General features: G+C 43.0%; 1 protein-coding gene across 5 annotated transcripts in view; it reads left to right on the top strand.

The window, feature by feature from the left end:
• Positions 1–389: 389 nt before the first annotated feature.
• LOC142396761 (disco-interacting protein 2 homolog A-like) overlaps positions 390–19,813 on the top strand; it is a 67,654-nt gene continuing 48,230 nt past the window's right edge. For 3 of the 5 annotated variants that reach the window (XM_075479818.1, XM_075479819.1, XM_075479820.1), the window contains exon 1: positions 391–1,064. In XM_075479818.1, coding sequence (XP_075335933.1) covers positions 941–1,064 — 124 coding nt within the window. In that variant the 5' untranslated portion in view covers positions 391–940. Of the gene's footprint in view, positions 1,065–19,813 lie in introns of all 5 variants that reach the window. The other 2 variants (XM_075479817.1, XM_075479816.1) reach the window with 2 other exon arrangements.

The following is a 19,813-nucleotide window of genomic DNA, read 5'->3' on the forward strand; positions in this document are numbered from 1 at the left end:
TTTTGTTAGTTTTTGTGATTTTGAAATGTAGGTTTTTTTTTGGTATTGTTTCATTTAACGCTGTTTTCTGTCTTTTTTTAAAGAAAACTTTTTACATGTTTATATACTGTTTGTTATATTTCATGATTTAGTTATCCTTAGATTTAGTTAGGGACCAATGTATACTGTATTTGAAAGCTAACAATAACTTCTGCTTTTAACTATACAATTACCCTATAAACTAATGTTGTGCATTTCAGACAACTCTTTTACTTTAGACACCTTCTTGAACTGGCAATGATTACTCTGCACTCTCTCTCTAGAGGGTATTTAGGCTTCCTTCGGCCCTCTTGTTTCAAAGGTTTCAACTTAAAATGTCACCAACAACTTCAGCGGCAGCAGCAAAATATCTCCCACATCACTGAAAGCCTTTAGGTGCCACAAATTTGTGACAGCAGGAGGCGGGCTGGTTGTATGTGGACCATCCGCAGACGGCTCACAGGCACGCACATAAAAACACGAGCTGCATCTCGTGAGCGCGCACGGTCGGGGCTGCTGTTGCTATGATGCAATGGCGACTGCGCCGTGGGAAGCGAGTGAGGAGTTGAATGAGTTTCTACCACAGTTGAAGAGAAACAGCCGCTGACAGTCGGGACGCCGTCCGTACCGAGGGACAGACGACAGGCACGGAGACGCTGGCAGACCCCTGTCCTGTCACACTACATGGAAGCGAGGAGCCAGGTGTGTCTGCTAGCCTCGCTGCTAGCCGTGTCATGACGGTTGGAGAGATTTCTCACACATCTGTGCGACGTAGCTGCGAGACACCAACACCCTGTTTGCTCTGAGCCGAAACCAAGCAAGGAGGAGGAGGGGTTGTTGTTGCCTTTAAAATAATCTCTCGCGTTTGCTCGCATTGTCCTCCTCACCCAGTGGACCCAGTCGTCCTTCGCGCTGGACCATCATGGCTGAGAGAACCTCCACCGGGTTGCTAACGATGATGTTGGAGCCCACGCCGGCTGTCGCTATGACCCTGCCGGCGGAGGTCCGGGAGAAGCTGGCGGAGCTGGAGCTGGAGCTCTCTGAAGGTAAGTTGACAGCGATATGTGCGCAAACTGCCGCACCGTGTGGCAAAGTGTGCAGCCTGTCCTGGGGTCGCTTTAAATATTACTATTTCTACTGACAGCTATCGGGACCACCGCCCTTTATCCTGACTTTGTGGCTCATGTTTGAAAACACGCCAGCATCACCGGAGCCCCTCTGCTGCTTTTTCAAATGATTCCCCACTCAACTTCTGCAGTAGTTTTCGCCTCTTTCAATTGCACTAGACCAGTCAGCAGGGCGTGATTCAGTGTTAAGAAAATGCAAGCGTTCTTGTCCTAAAGTTTAAAATGGCCCAAATTGGATCAGATGGCTTTAAACCAAAAGCTTCACTGACACACCCAGGGTAATGTTGTTACATGACTTCGTTTTCACGCAACCAGAGACCCCCCCTCCTACTGTTTTTAAAGTTGAGAGGAAGAGTTACACACATTTACAGTATTTTCATTGAATTCTATTTGCCTGCAAACTCGAGTTGGTCAGCTCAAAGTGACCGGGTGTTCCCTTTCATAAAAGAAAAGAGGTTTAACTCATGCCCAGGTTTTAATTGAAGAAATATTCTGATCTTTTTGGAGTCTAACCTCAGCCTTCGCTCACCCTGTACCAATTTGTACATTTGTGTTGTTATCTTTTTAAAAATCTTTCTGCATGGATGCTCTTGCGTATTTTTTTTTGATGATTTTAAAAAGATTAATGGGGTTCTTCTGACCACAAGGATCGGATACCTTCATGTTTGGGGGGAAAAAAAGTTGAGGAATAAATCCAATCTTATTGCACACACCAATGCTTTTGGTTTAGTATCAGCGATTTGTCAGATTTTGATTAACTTAAAAGCTCACCTCTGTACTCTTCTTCACCAGTGTGCTGCTGAGCTCGCCGCACGCACCAAAAGAAGAAAAAGGCGTTTTGCAACAGAGAATAAGTCCCCTGGCTATCATACTCATTGCTAGCAGACACCCTAAAGCAGCCCAGCAAGCACTTTTTCCACAAGAAGTAGGCAAATAAGTGTTTATTATGACAGTCTTTTACCTCAATGCCTGTCTCAAAGAAAAACAATTGCTATAATTGGCTCTGTAGTCGGAGAAGAAGTGGAGTGAAAGTACAAAAATGTCTTAAATCTGTGAGCCATCTCAGCAAAGGTTTTTGCAGATATTCAACTCTATTAAAAATAAATTTCCTCATGTTTGCTACTTGGAGAACTTAATGTTAAGTTACAGTGTTTCAGCTCCTTGCAGGAAGCTCAGACTTCGGTTGAGTAGAGCTCCTAACATGCAGAAATCTGGTGCTTTGTAACAAAATGCAAACAAAGTACTTGTTTTTCACAAAGCCTTTCTTTCTTTCAGTGAGACTCAGTGTTGAACTTTGCCCCATTATTTCACCGAGCTCCACTAAAGTCCTACTAATTAATGACCTACATAAATTCTGATTAGATTTGTGATTTGACCCAAGGGAGAAACGCTTTCTTTTCTTTTTTTTTCTTTTGTTCCTGTTTTATGAGCTCACTCGACAATGTGAAGCCAACAAGGTCAGTTTTAGAACATGAAACAAAAGGGGAAAAAAGAGAAAAAACACTGATCCAAACATCAAATGCTGCACTCGGTCCGTTCTTCCTGCATGCTGAAACGTGCGCAGTAGCATCACATCGCCAGGGTTAGGGGTAGAACCAAGGTGCAGGCTTTGATAAGCATGTTGGCTGCCACCAAGGCCTCTAATGGGAGAGACATGTTTTCAGGAGCGGCTACCAAACGAATCTATATCTGTCCAGCTTCCTCTTCCTGTTCTCCACATGTCACATCCTGCCATGTTGAGGCTCTGATAGCACTATCTTTTCTCGCTTTTCTTCCACTGACACCCTCCGTTGTCCCCTTTTCCTTCTCTGTCTCCCTTTCTCTGGTTGTCCCCAGGTCTCACCACCTCCATACCCCCCACCCCCCCCACCCCCCCCCCCCCCCCCGATCAAAGAAAGGAATGTCATGGTCTTCAGGCTATAGAGAAATAGACTTCATTTTTCCTTTCTGCTCTGTTGCTGCCTACTCCTGTATGCTGCTGTGAACTTTTCACCTCGTGACGGTGCTCTTTGGTTGCCTCCCCCTTGTATCCTCTCTCAGACCAGAATAAGTGACTCATTTTATTAGAGGTAGAGAAGAACCTGAGGATCTGTCAGGCTTTGTGTCCTTAATGAGCTCTGATTTCAGGGATCGAAAACTGGACATGTCCGGGTCCTTCAGAGAGGCATATCTTGGCCTTTCAGCATGTATGCATGAGAGGGGCCAGTCGGTCTCTTAATGTGAAGGAATATTGTTTTATTCATGAAAGCGAGTGGTGTCATGTATGTTTTCTTTAGCAGTTTATCAGCAGCATCCTTTGGAGAGGTGTGAGTTTGCGACTCCCCAGCAGTTCAGCTAGATAATACTGCAGCGTCAGCAGCTGAGGCCTGCTGATCTGTGAAATGAAGACTCCGCACATTGTGCTAACAGTAACTTGTGCTGCCTTTCCTCGGGAGACGCACTCATTTTCCAATGTTCATGTTTTGTTTTCATTGCATAGCGCACAGGTGTCTGAAATATTCCCGAGAATGCCGCTCTGCTGCTCACTTCTGTTGGTTTCTGATCAAAAAATTAAACAAACAATAACCAGCGGATGTATTGAATTCTTCCAGTTCTGCAGCTTGGCTCAATCAGGTTTTTTCTTTTGGAAAATACAATGTAGACCCTGGGCTTTGCCTCTAAAGTTGAATTGCAAAATAATCTAAATACTTACTTAAACATTGATAATTGGATGGGGGGGGTGTCAGTCTTTCCATCTTAAAAACCCGCAAAAGTTACTGTTTAGAGGTGATTGAGAGAATTTGTTTTCCTGGCTTATGTGGCTTATAATTTTCCAGCTAATTTGGCAACCGTGAAACGGGATGCTATCGTTCACTAGCAGTGCTGGTAGAATGAATTCCTCTCCAAGCACTGTAGATATTAGAAAGAACGTGTGCTATTTCTCAGCTGACCTAGATGCAGATTAGTGGGCAAAAGATGAGGCGTAAAGGAGGGCAAGAAGACTGATGATCCCCATTATCTCCTGTAGGGAGGAAGGAGGGAGCTGGCCGTGTCTGCTGAGTAATTCATAGACTCGCTCTATCATTCCCTGGTTTTTCTGCCCCCCTCTGTTTGCTCACTAAACCGTCTGATTGCAGAGTTGTTTTTAGTCCAGTCTCGCTGGTGTTTGCTGGGAAACTGCCAAACCTCTGCTTGGTCATTGTGCTTGTTTTGCCTTGCTCCCGTTCAGCAAACATTTACAGAGGAGCATGGCTTTTGGTGGCTTAAGAGCGGCCTGGTTTGTCTATGGCTGACCGGATTCACTGTGGACGTGGTTGCAGCAGGTGTTGGGGAAGAAGGCCCAACTGAATAAGCTACTCTGTTTTCAAAATCATCTGCAAATACGCAAAAGTTCTTTGTTAAAGGTCAGATCGCCCTCTTAAAAACACAGGTCCCTTTTCTTATCTGTGTCCATGGCTCTGCTGCTGAAAATGACCCAATTTCTCTGTGGAAGTCATTAAAGTTTTACTATTTGTCTAATCGTTCAGATAATGTGACAGCTCATTCCAGGAGGTGAAGAAGTGACCAGGCAGAGCGCTGTCGAGGGGTAATATTAGTAATGAGATGATGATGATGATGATGATGATGATGATGATGAGGATTAAACTCGCACTTGTTTGTCAACCTCTGGCACTGGCTCGATGGTGCCGTTAATGGATGGAGTGAAACCACACAAAAGCACACGCATTGCAACACAGACTGACACTAGACTACGTTGTGTATGATAAAGTCAGAGGCGTCTTTAAACCAAATGTATTATTTTATATCCGTCAGGACCATCAAAAGCCTGGGAAATGGCCGTAGTCCCGAACACTGGGTGTGGTTAGTGGATAGCTTTGGTGGCCAGCTCCTTTTGTAAACTTTCTTTTTGGAAAGTATGACTGTACAGGAAACCCCCGTGAGTTGGTCTACAGATACAACTCTGAGCAAGGAGAGACTTCTTTCTGGTTCCAAGTCATTCTGTGGTCATTCATGCGGTCCCAGTCCACCAGGCCTCCTCAGTGAGTTTGGCTCATTGTTGATAAAAAGCAAACAAACATTTGATGAATCAAGCATTACATTCTCCATTAAGAGCTTTGAGCACATGCAGGATTCGGGGTGATTACTGAGAGGGCTTTACACACGGCTGCTGGTTTGCTCTGTAATCGGATCCAAAGGAGAAGAATGTTGAACCTGGTTGCTGTAGCCGTTGTGAAGTCCAGTTTGGAGATAAAGAAGCTGCTATGCTTTGCGCTTGCCTTTAGTGGAGGTTTGAACGTGGAGGGTCATAAATATTTCAAGGGTGTGTCTGTGAGCAGAGCAGAGCCTCAGATTCCTATGCTGCTCTTATAAAGACTCGCCTTTTTATAAGCGAGCCTGTGCTCATGTAATTGTGGACATGTTTGGCTGCTCATTTACTCTTGTTTGTGTCTCCGAGTGCTTTGTCGAGGCGGTCCTTCCCATATATTGGTTACAAACCACACGGCTGTGCTTCATTTTAACCTAACAATGACCCACAATAGCAGCTATTGTCTTGCCAGGGTTGGGGTTCTAGCACTCCTCAACATCCTGCCTGTCTTCATACTGCAGGAACCATGAATATTTGAAGGACCGCTGTGTGTGGACGTGATATCTGAAATGCGTTTCTTCTGTATTTATTCAAGTGAGATTTTCCACCAGCGCAGTAATTCTGGTGTCATAGTAGCTTTCTGTGCTTTCAGCATAGTCTATTATTGTAAAGATATCCTTACATTAAGAACCACGGGCAGCCAAATCACTGTCTTGTATACAAAAAGGAATGCTCATCCAAGTCCATCAGGTACTTGACCTTCTGCTTGGACTGTAGTAGAAAGGTAGTGCCAGCTTCCAGCCAGGCCACCATCCTGTCCATACCGCCTCAGTGATGCTAACATATGTGCTTTGCTCTGTTTAGAATACATATTTTTTACATGATGTAAAGGTGTACCCGTCACTCACTTGCTCCTCACATGTACCTGAGGTTGAGAACCTTTTCCCTGCTTTTAATGGGTTGTAGATACTGCAGCTTTGATGCTGTTGGTGACTCAGTCCGTGTCCTCTTTGTGAGGTAGATGGCATGTGCAGTGGAGAGTGGTGCCAGGGAGATCTGCTGACCCAACAGGCCGCATGTCCCACTTCAAGGACACTTAACAATTTTCATGCTCCGCACACCTGATTCTTCTTACCAAGTAAGCCATTTGCTCTGCCTCAATCAGCTTTATGGCATTTCATTCTTTGTTGGCCATTTACTCGCTCACTCGGTGAAAGCAGAGGCTTCTCATAAAGAGCCGATGGCATTACCTGATGCTACTTGCAGCAATGGGGAAAATCACATAAGGTGTTCTCATCAGGTTGATCTGGTTCCTGGCTTAATGATAGAAATTAAACCTCCGACATGTAAAGAAATGTTCTGCATAAGCACGGGGTATTCACAGCACTGGCACCCACTGCAGCGCTTTCAAGGAGAATTGCTTTCAAAGGTGCAAGGCTGAGAGTACTGAGCTGTGCAGAGAGCCTTTATACTGTATAGAATATATGTATGTGTGTGTGTGTGTGTGTATATATATATATTTTTTTTTTTAAACCCAAGGTAAAATCATTCATTCAATGTCCCATGTCTTGCCATTTCTTTGTGTCACTTTTGCATTTGCATCTTAATATATTCATGATAAACATTCCCTTACAACTTAATGCCTTTCACTACGCAGCATTACATAACCCCGAGTGTTAAAAAAGGCTTTCAACGTTATCGACGGATCATTTTTTTTTACTAACTGCATTTACAACCTCTCTGGTGAAAATCACTATTTCTGTGATAACCATCTCTTTCACCATAAAGCTGTTTTGGATTAATGTTCATAAAATGAGCTCGGAAAGGTTTGACGAAAAACGATGCAGATGTGGAAGCGCCTCCAGAGGCATCGGAGAGGTTTGATGTCTTATCGGATCACGTGTTGGCTCTTGTGAAAGTGTTGATTGTAGTGCTGTTTGGAATGCCGTGCGTATCAAAATGTGGGATGATAATTCATTCCAGACAAATGGTGACATCATGTCCCGGTCAGCGCCATCAACACCTACTGACTTCTCATGACCTTTCCTGGGAGGGAGCGAGCAGGGTTCAACCTGCAGGGCACGACGGCAGTGTGTCGAGTCCACTGAACACAGCCACTTATGTCCACTTATATTGCTCCGAGTATAGTGTTGCATTGCAAGAGAAAGTATGGATTTCTTTTTCAGCCTTTGAGTTGGAAATGGCCGCAGCGAGGCTGACGGGATGTCTGGAAAGACATAAATATGTTTTAAATTTCTCTTTCTTTTTTTTTAATTTTAAATTTTTTTTTTTAATAACAGGTGTGACGTGCAGATCAAAGGCAGATAAAACCCGTTGTTGCAGCAGCAGGCTGCACAGTGAGCCTTCCTGATTTCTAAAGCAAACCCACAGAAAATGTCTGGAATGTGCTGTGACCTATGAACTTAAACGTGAGGACAGGGCTTTCCAAATCCCAAACCTGAGCTGGAGGACACGAGTTTTTGGAAAAGCAAAGCAGACGATGAAGCAGATTGTCTAAATTGCTCCCCCTTCTCTTTACTTCATATCCTTAGATGTCCCATTACGGCATGGGAGCAAAGGAACAAGGAAGAATTTGTTTGTTCCTTCTTTTCTTTTTCTTTTTTTCTATTATTGTCGTGGGTCCAACAGCTTTTTTTTTTTTTTTTTTTTTTTTTTTTCCTTTCCTTTTAAATATTAAAGTTAACTTGGCAGAACTCAGCTCGCATACCAGACAATGTGTTTTCAACCCGTGTGCTGCACGCTGGCAGACAATTTAAGGTGAGCCGTGCTCCTGTTTCCAGAGGCTTTTTCTGTGTTCTCCATGTTGCAGTCGGGGAGGGTTGCAAAGCGGGGGCGAATCAGGACTGCATTTAAATCTCTTATGGCATAACTGACAAACTGTCAAGACTCTTGCATTCAACAATTACCGAAGTGCCTCCCGGCGACGAGTTGCAAATCATCTCCATAAACGTCTAAGATGTTTTTAAGGAACTAAAAACTGTCTGAGGCTTAAAAAAAAAAAAAAAGACTTTTCTGTAGTAAGAACAAACGCGGCGCAAATGTCAAGGTACGACTGAACAGAGCATTGCCGTCACAACGTTAAAAATTTGGCTTAAGCCTAACTATTGGACTTCAGAAAGTGCAAGAAAAGTGAAAGTCAGACTGTGATGCAGGATTTTCTGGTTGACGAAGCTTATGAGGATTAAGCCAAACTGTAAAATATCACCAAGCTATCTGGTTGTTAGTAGTAGTTAAAGGAGATGGAACTAACACAAGGTGTTTTCTTTCATCTTTAACTCCAAATGTACAGATTTGAGTTAATTTAATTTCTTCGTTATTGTGCCAAGCAGAAATGATGAGTTGCAACAACGGAGATAAGGAGATGATGATGTGGTGTTTGAAACAATGGAGACTTCCTGCTGCTGACTTCAACTGACACGGCAATCTACTGGTAACACATTTGAGAAAGTCAGAGGCAGCTAGTTGTAGCTGGAATCCGTCTTTGGTTTTGATACATCTCTGATTCCAGCTAGTTTTGTTGAGGATTGCTTAAGTTTTGAAATGACAGCTCAGTCAAAGGTCGTGGTGGTCCGCAAATTCTGATGGTGAATGGGCAGCAGTTGAGAGGCACTTTCTTGATTAAAGCAGAACTCTACAGGTTCTTACTGAATAAATGTTATTTCCCTCTCTAACTAGATATAAGTAATGGCATTACTTTTCTGTGAATTTGTCACGCACTTCATGTTTTTTCTTGAACGTCAGCTAGGACATACTATCTAAGGAGGTCCATTCCAGAGTAATGATGTATGAATGTGGTCTCTCTTTCTATGTTAGTTCAAAGTCTAAAGTTATCACCGAGCTGTTTTCTCTGGCACTAACAGAGATGTTTTACCGATTTAAAAAGCTTGGAGCAGAGTGCTGTTGAAGATCTTTACTCTGGACTGCAGCTGTAAAACTTTTCTCTGAGCCGACAAGTGTGATTTAACTCAGCCCATTTTCTTTTTTTTACTTCTACGTTGACGTTGTATCAGTACTCCCGAAGTACCAAGCATGGGTAAACCCCGGTAATGTGGGCCGACTGCTGCTATTAGAATACACTTTTTGCCACTGCATTAAGCACAGTTTTTCTGCTGGTTAAAGGAACTTTTTTTTTTTTTTTTTTTTAACCCAGTATTTCCTTAGGAATCCAAGGCACTTTTGGAAGAACAATGACATGCACGCAACTTTAAGCTGACCAATAATCTAATATAGCGCACACACATTAACACACCCACGTCACAGCTCTGTGCTCTTACTCACGACATTCTTGACATGGAGGTCACGGGCCTCAGCAGCTTGTGGGTGATCTTTATGTCTGTGGTCAGATACTCTGCGTGTGACTCGCGCCACGGTGACAGTTGAAGTTTAGTTGTTGAATCTTATGAAGTCTCTTCTCCGTTTATTACCGTCCTTCTCCACCGTCCTCTTTGACCTCCGCTCAAGAAACTCATTAAATGACGGAGTAAAACATCCCACCGCCCCATTACACAAGGTTGTCACTTTCCATAAAGCACTTTGTGGAAATGAGCAAACAAACCTCTTAACTAAGCCCCTGAACTGCAGCTTCAGTTCAGCTGGGTTACATACTGTGTTTGATGTCTGCAGTATGTTGCTACCGTAACCCAAAAACAATAATATGCTGCCCGGCCGTGTTTAAACTTAGGTTGAATGGTGTGCATGCAGCTACATTTAATCTTTTTGCCTTTTATGCGGATGATTGGTTTAAAGTTGCTTCGGCTTCTCCTGCTGTAATCAGCTGTTTCTCTCAATTGCTGTAATCAAAGCAACTGTGAGATCTGCTGTTTCATGCCTCAGCGCTGTCAAAAATGCCTGATCACAGCTGCTGTGACCCCCGAATATACTGCACGCGCCGACTCCGCCCTGATGTCATGTGGAAAGCCAAGTGCTCACATCTGAAATGCTACCAAGTGCCACATAGCTGCAAACTTTCTCTTGTGGTTCACCTCTGCAGCCCTTATTTTCAAGTTGCGTGGCGTGTGTGTGAGTCGGTGAACTTTATTACCTGAAAGTCAGAGGGTAACACATGACACGGTGGGTTCCTCGTCCCCTCCTTGTCATCTGATTTAATGAGAAACCAAATTGAATTTGGCTCTTGTCATGATCAGGTTATGTTTATATTTAGCCAACAGGACATTGGGTCACAGCAATCTGGTGTCCAGGTGACTTTGTTTCATGCAGAAAGAGGAAAGCAAGAAGGATTCTATAGCCCATCTGCCATATCCACTTAAGATGAGGTTGGATTTTATTGTGAACCCACTTGCTAATTTTTGCCCCCTGTGTCAAGTACAGGTTTTAGCCAGCTGTCACGTGCACAGACCGAATAAATGACATAAGAAGGAGCTATTGAGAAATATAAGTTCACTCCAGATTTGCGGTTTGGTCTGCTTTTTCCGAGGTTAAATTCAGTCCATCCAAGTCAAAGCTATAAAGGGAGTTATATTTACATGTCTGTGCCCAAAGGGTCAGCTGATGGAGAACAAAAAAAAAGGGAGTAAGAAAAGAGGAGTGGGAGGAATAACGAGGCCTGGATTTGAACGTTCCCTTACACAGAAACAGCTGGAGTTTGTTAGACCTTGTGGAAATCTGCATTACCAAATATGTCATTTTTGTTTTGAACCTGCTTGCACAGCACACGTGTGTTCAGGCGCACGGGGTAAGACGAGGACATGTTTTATTTGGGAATGTCTTTGCACCGATTACAGTTACACGTGGCAAGATGGGACGTGTGCCTGTGTGTTCATATCGGCCTGTGTCGTTTTTATTTTATTTTTTTCCTTGTAGTTGCATATTCATCTCGTCTTGCACAGCTATAAAAAAAAAAAAAAAAATCTCTGTGTTGCCACAGCAACAGTGGAGCCGACACACCTTCCTCCCATCCTCTTGGTTAGATCCGGGAATCCAGCTTCATGGATGGCACTTGCTATTTACAAACTGTTTGTGGTGGTGCACGCAGCAATCTAACAAAATGTTGATGAATTGATCTTTACTGAACTTGCAAGCAGCCAATTGCATAATCTGAATCTATTCTGTCGATCATCATTTAAATCCTCCTTCAAGAGGCAGGGGCCCAGCGGGGTCCTCCTCAAGCCTTGACCCCTGACCCACAGCTACTGATGCCGCATCAGGATGAGTGCGTTATCCCCTGCAGGTCGCAGCGGAGTGCCATCGATCTGCATGTTCTCTTTGGGGCCGCAGGAACCGAGTGCTGGCTTTGGACCATGTGCTTCTGTCTGAGGAGATTGTCGCCCGAGAGCCCTGATTCTGCTCATTTTTTATTTATTTTTATTTTTTTCCCTCTTCTGCGAGCCTTGTGTGCGCGCACCGACACTGCCTCCCTCTTTCCCCCGTGTCACACAGCCTGTTGGTTGATTTAGGCCGAGTTTGGCCTCTGGCTTACACGTGTGTGGGGATAAGTGCAAAAGCAGACCTTGTACCGGCTGCCTCGTCGGTGTCTCTGTGGAGCTGACCATTTATTCTTGTTCCCTGCTTCTTGTTTTTTTTCCTTTCTGCAAGCGATGTTGGCGGATCTAAGTTCTGACTGTGTTTCTTAGTGAAAAATGCTTTCGTTAGATTTAGCCAGGACAAGAGTTTGTTTTTTGTCTTGGAAATCAGCTCTGCTTGTTTTTCGAAGTTAAACCCCACCCTCGGCAATCTAATACCGGTTCCATAAATAAGGGATTTTTGTCTGCTGCAATAGACTGGTATTTATTAATTGTGTTTATTTTAATACAATATGTTTCAGAGGGTCATGCATTCCTATGGTGAGCATACAAATCTTGAGAGCGGCCAGAATGCCAGATGTTTTAATTCAAGTTGTTTAGTTCCCCTCTTGCATTGCATTGTCTGCTGTATAAGAACAGTGGCTAAAGTTTTCCTTAATTGATTTGGACATATTCTGGTACTTTTTGAGTCACTCATACACAATAATCTTCCATTTTCCTCTTCTTCAAGTGGGTTGAAACTGATGCTAATCTTAAATATTTGATTGTTTTTGTGAGGCAAAGTCGTAGCCACATATGATAGAACGGGCCGCATAGCCTCCAGTGCTGTTGGCTGGCCAAAAGCTGTGTTGAACAGTATCACCACACCGGACTCGCTGTGCCTTATCATCTTCATGTCTTGGGTGAACAGCACTGCCTGTGCACGGTCAGAGAGCCGCCTTACTCGGAGCTGTGGGCGTACACGGAATGTGAGGCTGGGGAAAAAAAAAAAGGCATTTGAGGGCTTTGAGGCATTTTAGAACAAGCATATTATTCAGTTGTTTTCACCGTGTAGCATTGAGGACCGCCAGAAACAGCTCAAGAACTTCAGGCTTTGAGTCTGTTTGACAGACACAAGTAAACAAGCTCAGTGGTGGCTGCTGTTGTGTATGATTTATATTTCTTTCTTTCTTACCAGATAAATATCATCCATCTAACATCTGTGGGATTGTCTCCCTGAGTCTTCCATGAGTTTTTCCTTTTTTTTTTTTTTCCTCTCTGAAGGTACACTCCAAACCTTTGAAGTCTTGTGTTTGTAAGAATGATGGTTTATGGAAACGAGGGGCTACTGTGAGGCACAAACTCTGTAGGTTACTGCAACGCATATGTTCAGGACACGTCGGCTGTCAATCTCCCTTTCTTCTCTTCTAAGAGCATGAGGCTATCCTAAGCTCACCTCCGGCTGGAATCTGCCGTATTTAAAAAAAAAAAAAAAATCTTTTGTCTGGATTTGTGTCTGTTTGTCTGGCTGACAGATTCCTCACTGAGAGGCTCACTCAGGGGTTTGACCACTGACAATAATGCTTGAGGCTTCAGAGTTTTCAGTGGGGAGGATATTGATTGGAGAGTTGGAGGATGGAGACAGATTAAATGAGGGAACGGGTGAAAAAGGAGAACGAGGCAGAAGACGGTGCAACCGAAACTGAAGATGGGATGGACGGCAGTAATGGACAAAAGAAAGGCATGAAATGCTGCTGAGTGACGGTGTGACAAAATAAGTTCATAACAAGTGGTATTTATTGATGGAATGATAAGAAAATGCCTCCTTAGGATTATAAGTTTAAAAAAACAACAAAAAAAAAAACACAATTTAAAAGGTTTACCTTCACTGTCAACAGAAAAATAACATAAAGATGATGAGTTCAAGTCCCGGGGCAGCATCTGATACCTAATGCTCGTGAGAGGATTTCTACTAAACATACAAACTCTCTGAGGAAATGGATCAATGTTTCAAATAAATTCTAGATGTCTCCCATTGTGTATTTTGGTTATACTTTAAGAGTTGTTTTGGCCAAATGAACCCCCTCCGTCAGAGGAAATCGATATACCGTTAATTAAATGGCCAAATTAGTCGTGAAGACAGTCTAAAGTGATCTGTTGAGTCAGTGTTTGATCGAAGTCGAGTTCACACGACCCGAAGATTGTGTCCGATCCGTCCCTCAAAAACAAAGCCTGAAATACTGCAGAGCTCAGTAGCAGAGCCGCAGAGGCCGAACCATTTAATTACATGTTTGTATTCGTCTTCAAAAAAAGCACACAAGCAGATGGATTTCATTTCAATAGAGCTGTATTGAACTTTTTATCCCATTTTTATAGTATGTGAGTGAGGAAAGAGGGAGGGTAAGAGCGAGAGCCCCCCCACCACCACCACGGTGTTTACTTTCCTGTCTTTCTAAATCATTTATTTCTCTTGACTCTGTGTCTCCTCCATTTTCTCATTGGGTTTCCTCTCTTTCAATTTTCCAGTGTCTCTGCTCTTCTCCCCCTTGTTCTTGTTTACATGCAGGCTCCTGGAAACGGGAAAAACAATACATTTATATGACCATCTATAAACCGTCTGAAACTAGCTGTTAAGACTCAACAGGCAGCTGCTGTCAGGTGACGCAGCTTACATGAATGTGGTCGTTCTTTGAGATGAGGACTTGGATTTCTCCCCCTGTCTTGCTTGTCATTCGCTTCCATCCGAAACAGAGCGTTATTTGCTGACACTTTTGAGAAGCTCGCTTTTTTTGCCTCAGCTCCTCTTGCCAGCAGGACCATCTTCTCCTGAAGAGACTTGTTGTCCTCCTTCAGAGACTTAATCTCTTGGATGGGAGAGGACAGGGCATCTCTCAGTCCCTGCGGAATGACTCTCTGTGGGTCAGAAGAGGTGGTTTCATTTAGAATATGCAGCCTTTATTGTCATTCTACTAAAATACAACAACATTAAAAAAGTGTCTCATCTGGTCAGTGGAGAAGAGCCTGATGGTCACAGCCATAACCATAGAAATAAAGAAGAAATGAATCCAAAAAACAAGATTAAATAATCATGATAATTCCAGAGAATGGCATAAAATGATAAAAGACTAGAACGAATATAAATGAAACTATAATAAATATAGCGACAGCAGCTGAAAATGGAACTGTGTGAGTGAAGGGTTGAAAAAGAGAAAAGTTAAGATCATTAATTTAAGGCCCGTTGGGGATGCCGCAGCGAATTGTGTTCTCTACCAACGATTTTCTGATGGCTTTCTGAGGCCCTGCAGTGATTTCCACCACTGAATGCTCTGTTTTCTCTGCGGTAACAATGATCTGAAGATCCCGGCCACTCATTAGTGGTTTTTGGATTCCCTGAGTTTCTTTTTTTTTTTTTTTTTTCAATTATATGATTAGCCTTCTATAATGAAATCCCCAAATCTGTGTAAAGTTATGTTTTGAAACGTTATTCTTAGATTATATGCCAACACGTTCCTTCACTGAATCTCACCATCCGGCTGTCCCTTCAGGCAGCTGAAAGTACACGTTTCAATAGAAGCTGGCAAAGAGGATACAGAACATACCATTTTATGTAACTCAAAGTTTAGTAGCAAATTAGATCTTTTGAATTCATTCAATCACTCACACAAGCACTGGATTATTATGCTTTAATTAATCAATGCTCGGATTAACCAAATTTGTCTTCAGTTAAATGGAAATAAAACAAAAAGTGAAAGTTCACTCACTTGTAGTAAAAATGACAAAATCAAGCCAAAAATTTGTGTCTTCTTAGGAAAATTCCTAAAATCTGATAACCATGAGACGGTTACAAACTCAGCCTCTTGTCTCCATTAGCATATAACAAGCTTACGTCTTAGGTTGGTGTAACACAAGTTAGAGGATCCACTTGTCTTAAGCCTCAAATGTTGGCTCAAGGAGAGGGGACTCCAAGGTGTGAACTTTTTACCTGCGAGCATGCTGGGAAAAGTTTCAGTCCAACCTGAGCCAGGATCTAACAACTGAGATGCATCACAGATGTTTGGATTGCTGTTGATTTAGTGTCTTGCTTGAATAAAGCATCAAGGAAAGTGTAGTTGCTGCCAAACGCACATGAATTAAGATGACATTGAATAGAGAATCTTTTCAAGTTCTAGTCAAGGCCAAATGCTGTCTGGTCTCATTGGAGAGCATTTTCAGTCCTATAGCCTTTGTTCACAACTTGATGAAATGAGCCTCCAGGTCACATGGGACCACTGAAGCTCTTCTCTTTCACTCTTCCTCTGTGGTCATTCAGAGATTCTGCTTCCTGTCTGCAGATGAGTCCTTCAGAAGAGTCTTTTCCCAGTGCTGGGACCTGTGGTGGAGCAGGCTATTTTCTGTAAAAAGCCGGTCTTCTTCCCCCGCTCATCTCGGCTATGTTGATAGTGAAATATTTGGAGTTTTATCATGTATGTGCACCCAAATGATGTGTGTGCCTGTTTAGGTGAATGAGGGAGAGGATCACGTGTGTGCTGTGACTGGAATGTGTGTTGCGTTAGCAGGCAAAGCACAGTCACGGGTCACCAAATGCCTTAGTCAGTCACACAGACCTCCCTCCACACACTCACCGTCTCTCTCCAGGAACTGGGCAGCTTGCCTACTGTGAGGAGTGGTGAGGTTAACAACATCCTCCAAAAAATGACTGAGCTCCGGTCAACATTGTCCTTCAATGAGTAGCACGGCTGCTTAGGTGATTTGCCAGTGTTTGTTTAGCGCTTTAGTGGTGGGGGTGTCGCTTTGTCCCTCTTCATGAATAGTCAGACATTGCTAAGATATTAATGTGTGTTTTCTGTGGCTCATGTTGTTTCGCCGGGTTTCTGTGGATCCTTCCTGTCATGCCTTTCTGCATAAAGTAAGAAAATGAAAAGCGCATGCAGTCATAAGACCCGTGCACAGTAAAAATGTGATCATATGTGAATAATTGTTAGTCTTTGTAGGGTGAGAAAGCCAGTGAACACAGTGCGTATAAGAAGGGAGTTGATGCTGCTCAGTTAAATAGGCCCTTTATAAAGTCTGGGATCATTCCTGTAACACTGACCAGATTTTGGATAAAATGAACTCGCCTTTTGTCAGTCTTCAGTTTAATGGTCCTTAAGTCATAACATTACATTTCAATCAAGGCCTGGGTGACCATTGTTGAATCTCACTCCCTTCTGTCTGTGTCCTTATTTCATATACACCATTGTTAACTATTAAGACACTCTGGGAACACTTTATTGCAAGTGGCTGACTTCTTCCACAGTTCTGTACAGAAGGACTCGTCTGTTATAGCACTCTGTACTCTAAGGACTCCAGTATTTAGTCTAACATCGTGTTCAAAGGAACAATCCTGAGGCCCAAACACGACACGCAAGTTTTGTGTGCTAATGAAATTTCACCTTCTTGAAATGCTCGTCACATATGGACACGCACATGATTAAAACTTGTCCTCTCTCCTTGCAGGTGTTGGGCTGGAATGAGCCAAGCTTGTGCTGTGGCAAAAATTTTAAAACTCGATATTCGACTCATTTTTGCCTTTTTCAGGTGGTCGATAGTGCAGAGAGGGGTTTGCTGTGAAGTAACTAGTATAAACAGCGTTATCAGGCAGCGTGCAGGAGGAAGTGTCCGTCAACAGCTGAGCGATCAAACCTCGGCTTTCCGTCATGCTGGCATTTCCGACGGCTTGTGGCTGGTCATAGGTTATAAAAAAGGACACGCACTGATGACAGTGTTGGGGTTTTTTTTTGTTCGTGTTTTCCTCTTCATTTTCAATGTGGCATCTCATTCAAAGGGCATTTTGAGGATTTCTCCGAGTCATTATGAAGTCAAAGCAGTGATTGCCTTTTAAAAGCAAGGATGCAGACATTCACTCTGCAGCTGGCTGGCTCTGTCCACATGTTAAGGTCATGTTTGATACACAAAGAGCTGCGGGGCAACTTAACCTCAGTCAGGGGCCGCTGGCTTCAAAAGAGTTGATGTATTTTATGCTTCGTCTACACAATTTTATCTCCGAGCTGGGAGCCGCATTCGCCTTTCTCATCATCGCTACTGATGAGCCATAGCAGCTTTGCACGCTAGCAAATTAGCCAAAGGTCAATGAGGCCACACCTGGCAGGCACCCTGGCTTTATGTGTCTGTGTGTGCTATTGAATTCTAGTGGAAAACATTCATGGAACAGTGGTTTCATTAGGGTCAAGAGCAGAAAGCTGATGGTGTATCTTCCAGTTGAGAGAAAGACTGAGAAATACATTGATTGACTGTTTTTTTTTTTAAGTCATTTTTTTTTAAGTCATATAGGTTATCCCAAACAAAAGACAGTTTCCATTTCCCTTGTTTCTAGCTGCAGGAGGTTGAGATGGAGGTTGGAAGAAGAGACGGAACTATGAAAAATCCCTTCAGGACACCATGAACTCACAGCTTCGTTTTCTTTTTTCAGAGTCATCTGAGAAAGATGTAAAAGATAGGCATGCGGACAGATGGAGAGAGAAAAGAAATGCAAGAGGACAAATGTAAAGAAAGACGCAAGAGAAATGGGGAGAAACACAAGATGTAAAACCTAGCAACCTAGCATTCCTTCTCTTTTGTGTGAAGTTGTATGTGGCAGATCTCCAGCCTGCCTTTTCCCTGATGTCATCGAACATATCTCTGACCTCAGCTCGATACTTGCCTTGCAGTGTTGCACCAAACAATATGGCAACCAGATGACTGGTTGCAAAACTATCCAATGATGTAGGGTTTTTTGTGTGTGTGTGTCTGAGTGGAACCTTTCTTACCATAGATGGTCACACTGAATTATATGCTGCCTCCAGATAATAAAGGAGAGTGGGGGAAAAAAACACCGTGCATGAGTGTACTTTCTATCAGACCCTCAAGCACTTGAGGGAAATCTAATTTACAAAGTCTGCTTAAACAGAAGAGCACCTTTATGTTCAAATGCAGATTACCTCATAGTCTCACATTCAGTAACAACTTTCCCACTAAAGTCTGTTGACTCTGTAAGTTCATGGATGAAGCAGAGATACAGTTATACCCTCCATCCATCCATTTTCTATACCTGCTTAATCCAATTCACCTTCTTTTTTTTTTCTCTCCCAAAATTGGATTGGTATTTCCAGAAAAAGACATTTAAGAATAAAATAAAAATCCTGAAGATGAGGATGATTTGGTGTGCACAGCTCCAGAGCTGACAAAATGGACATTTTGTTAAGACTGTCTCCCAGGTCAAGACGAAACTGCTGAGAGATCAGGTTTCTGATCATGCAGGTGATTTTACTCTGAAGTCCAAAAAGTCTGTTGGTGAGCAGTCCCGTCTCTGTTTTGTAATGTAAACAAGTGTCTCATGGTCAGTCCGTTACTTTGTTTTGTTCTGTGAGCGTATTTCACAGGCGTGCTGTCAAGTGTCTCTTTTTTTTTTTTTTTTTTTTTTTTTTTTGTCTTTGTGCGTTTTCAACGCAAGGTCAGTGTGTGCTTGTGTGTTGTTGGGCAGGCAGTTGTAGGCTGGCCATGATTTATTATATTTCCTGTTGGAAACACACACACACTTCAATCTGCTTTGTCTCCCAGTGGTGTGTTTTTTATCTAGAGTAGCTAGGCTTTAATTTTTTTATGCCAGTCCCTTTGACACCTTGCCTCTCTCTCTAAACCTTAAAAGTTCCTTTTTATGTCCTTCTCCTAACTTCACCTCAGACTGTCGTCCTTGCACTCTCACCCTTTCTTCCTACCTCCTGTCTTCTCTGCTCTTTGTCCAGTCCCATTCATGTCAGATTTTCCGTTGTACTAGCCGTACATTTTCTCTTTACCTACAGTGGACTGACATTATCGCCGCACCACCACTGCGTTGTTTTGTTTTTTTTGTGCTCTGACTGCCTGAGATGAGTGTTTAACGTATGATGTGTTGTGCTGCCCCTCTCATGTCTTATCTCAGGGGAATCATTTAGCCAGCATATCGCGCACCTTCATGACTGAAGTCGGCATTTGTATTAGCAAATGTTTCTGGAGTGGTACTGAGTATCTGGGCCTATCAAACTGTAAAGCTTTCTGTGGAACTCTTGAATGTACAGTAGGCTTATTTCTGCTCTCCTAACATGCTTTAATAATAAAAACTAGGACAGTGGTGTTTGGGACAGACTGACAAAAGAATCTGGCTGTGAGTAAAGCTGCTACACCTTGTCCTGAGAGCACATGTTTACATTACAAATCCCTCCATCACAGTGGATTTGTGTCATCCATGTCACCCATTAGACCTGGTCATTGTGCTGAAGAGATAATACCAGCTTAATGCCAACCACTAAGGTTTCGATGGAGATCTG

This window comes from Odontesthes bonariensis, chromosome 12, assembly GCF_027942865.1.
Source record: "Odontesthes bonariensis isolate fOdoBon6 chromosome 12, fOdoBon6.hap1, whole genome shotgun sequence".
Classification (NCBI taxonomy): Eukaryota; Metazoa; Chordata; class Actinopteri; order Atheriniformes; family Atherinopsidae; genus Odontesthes; species Odontesthes bonariensis.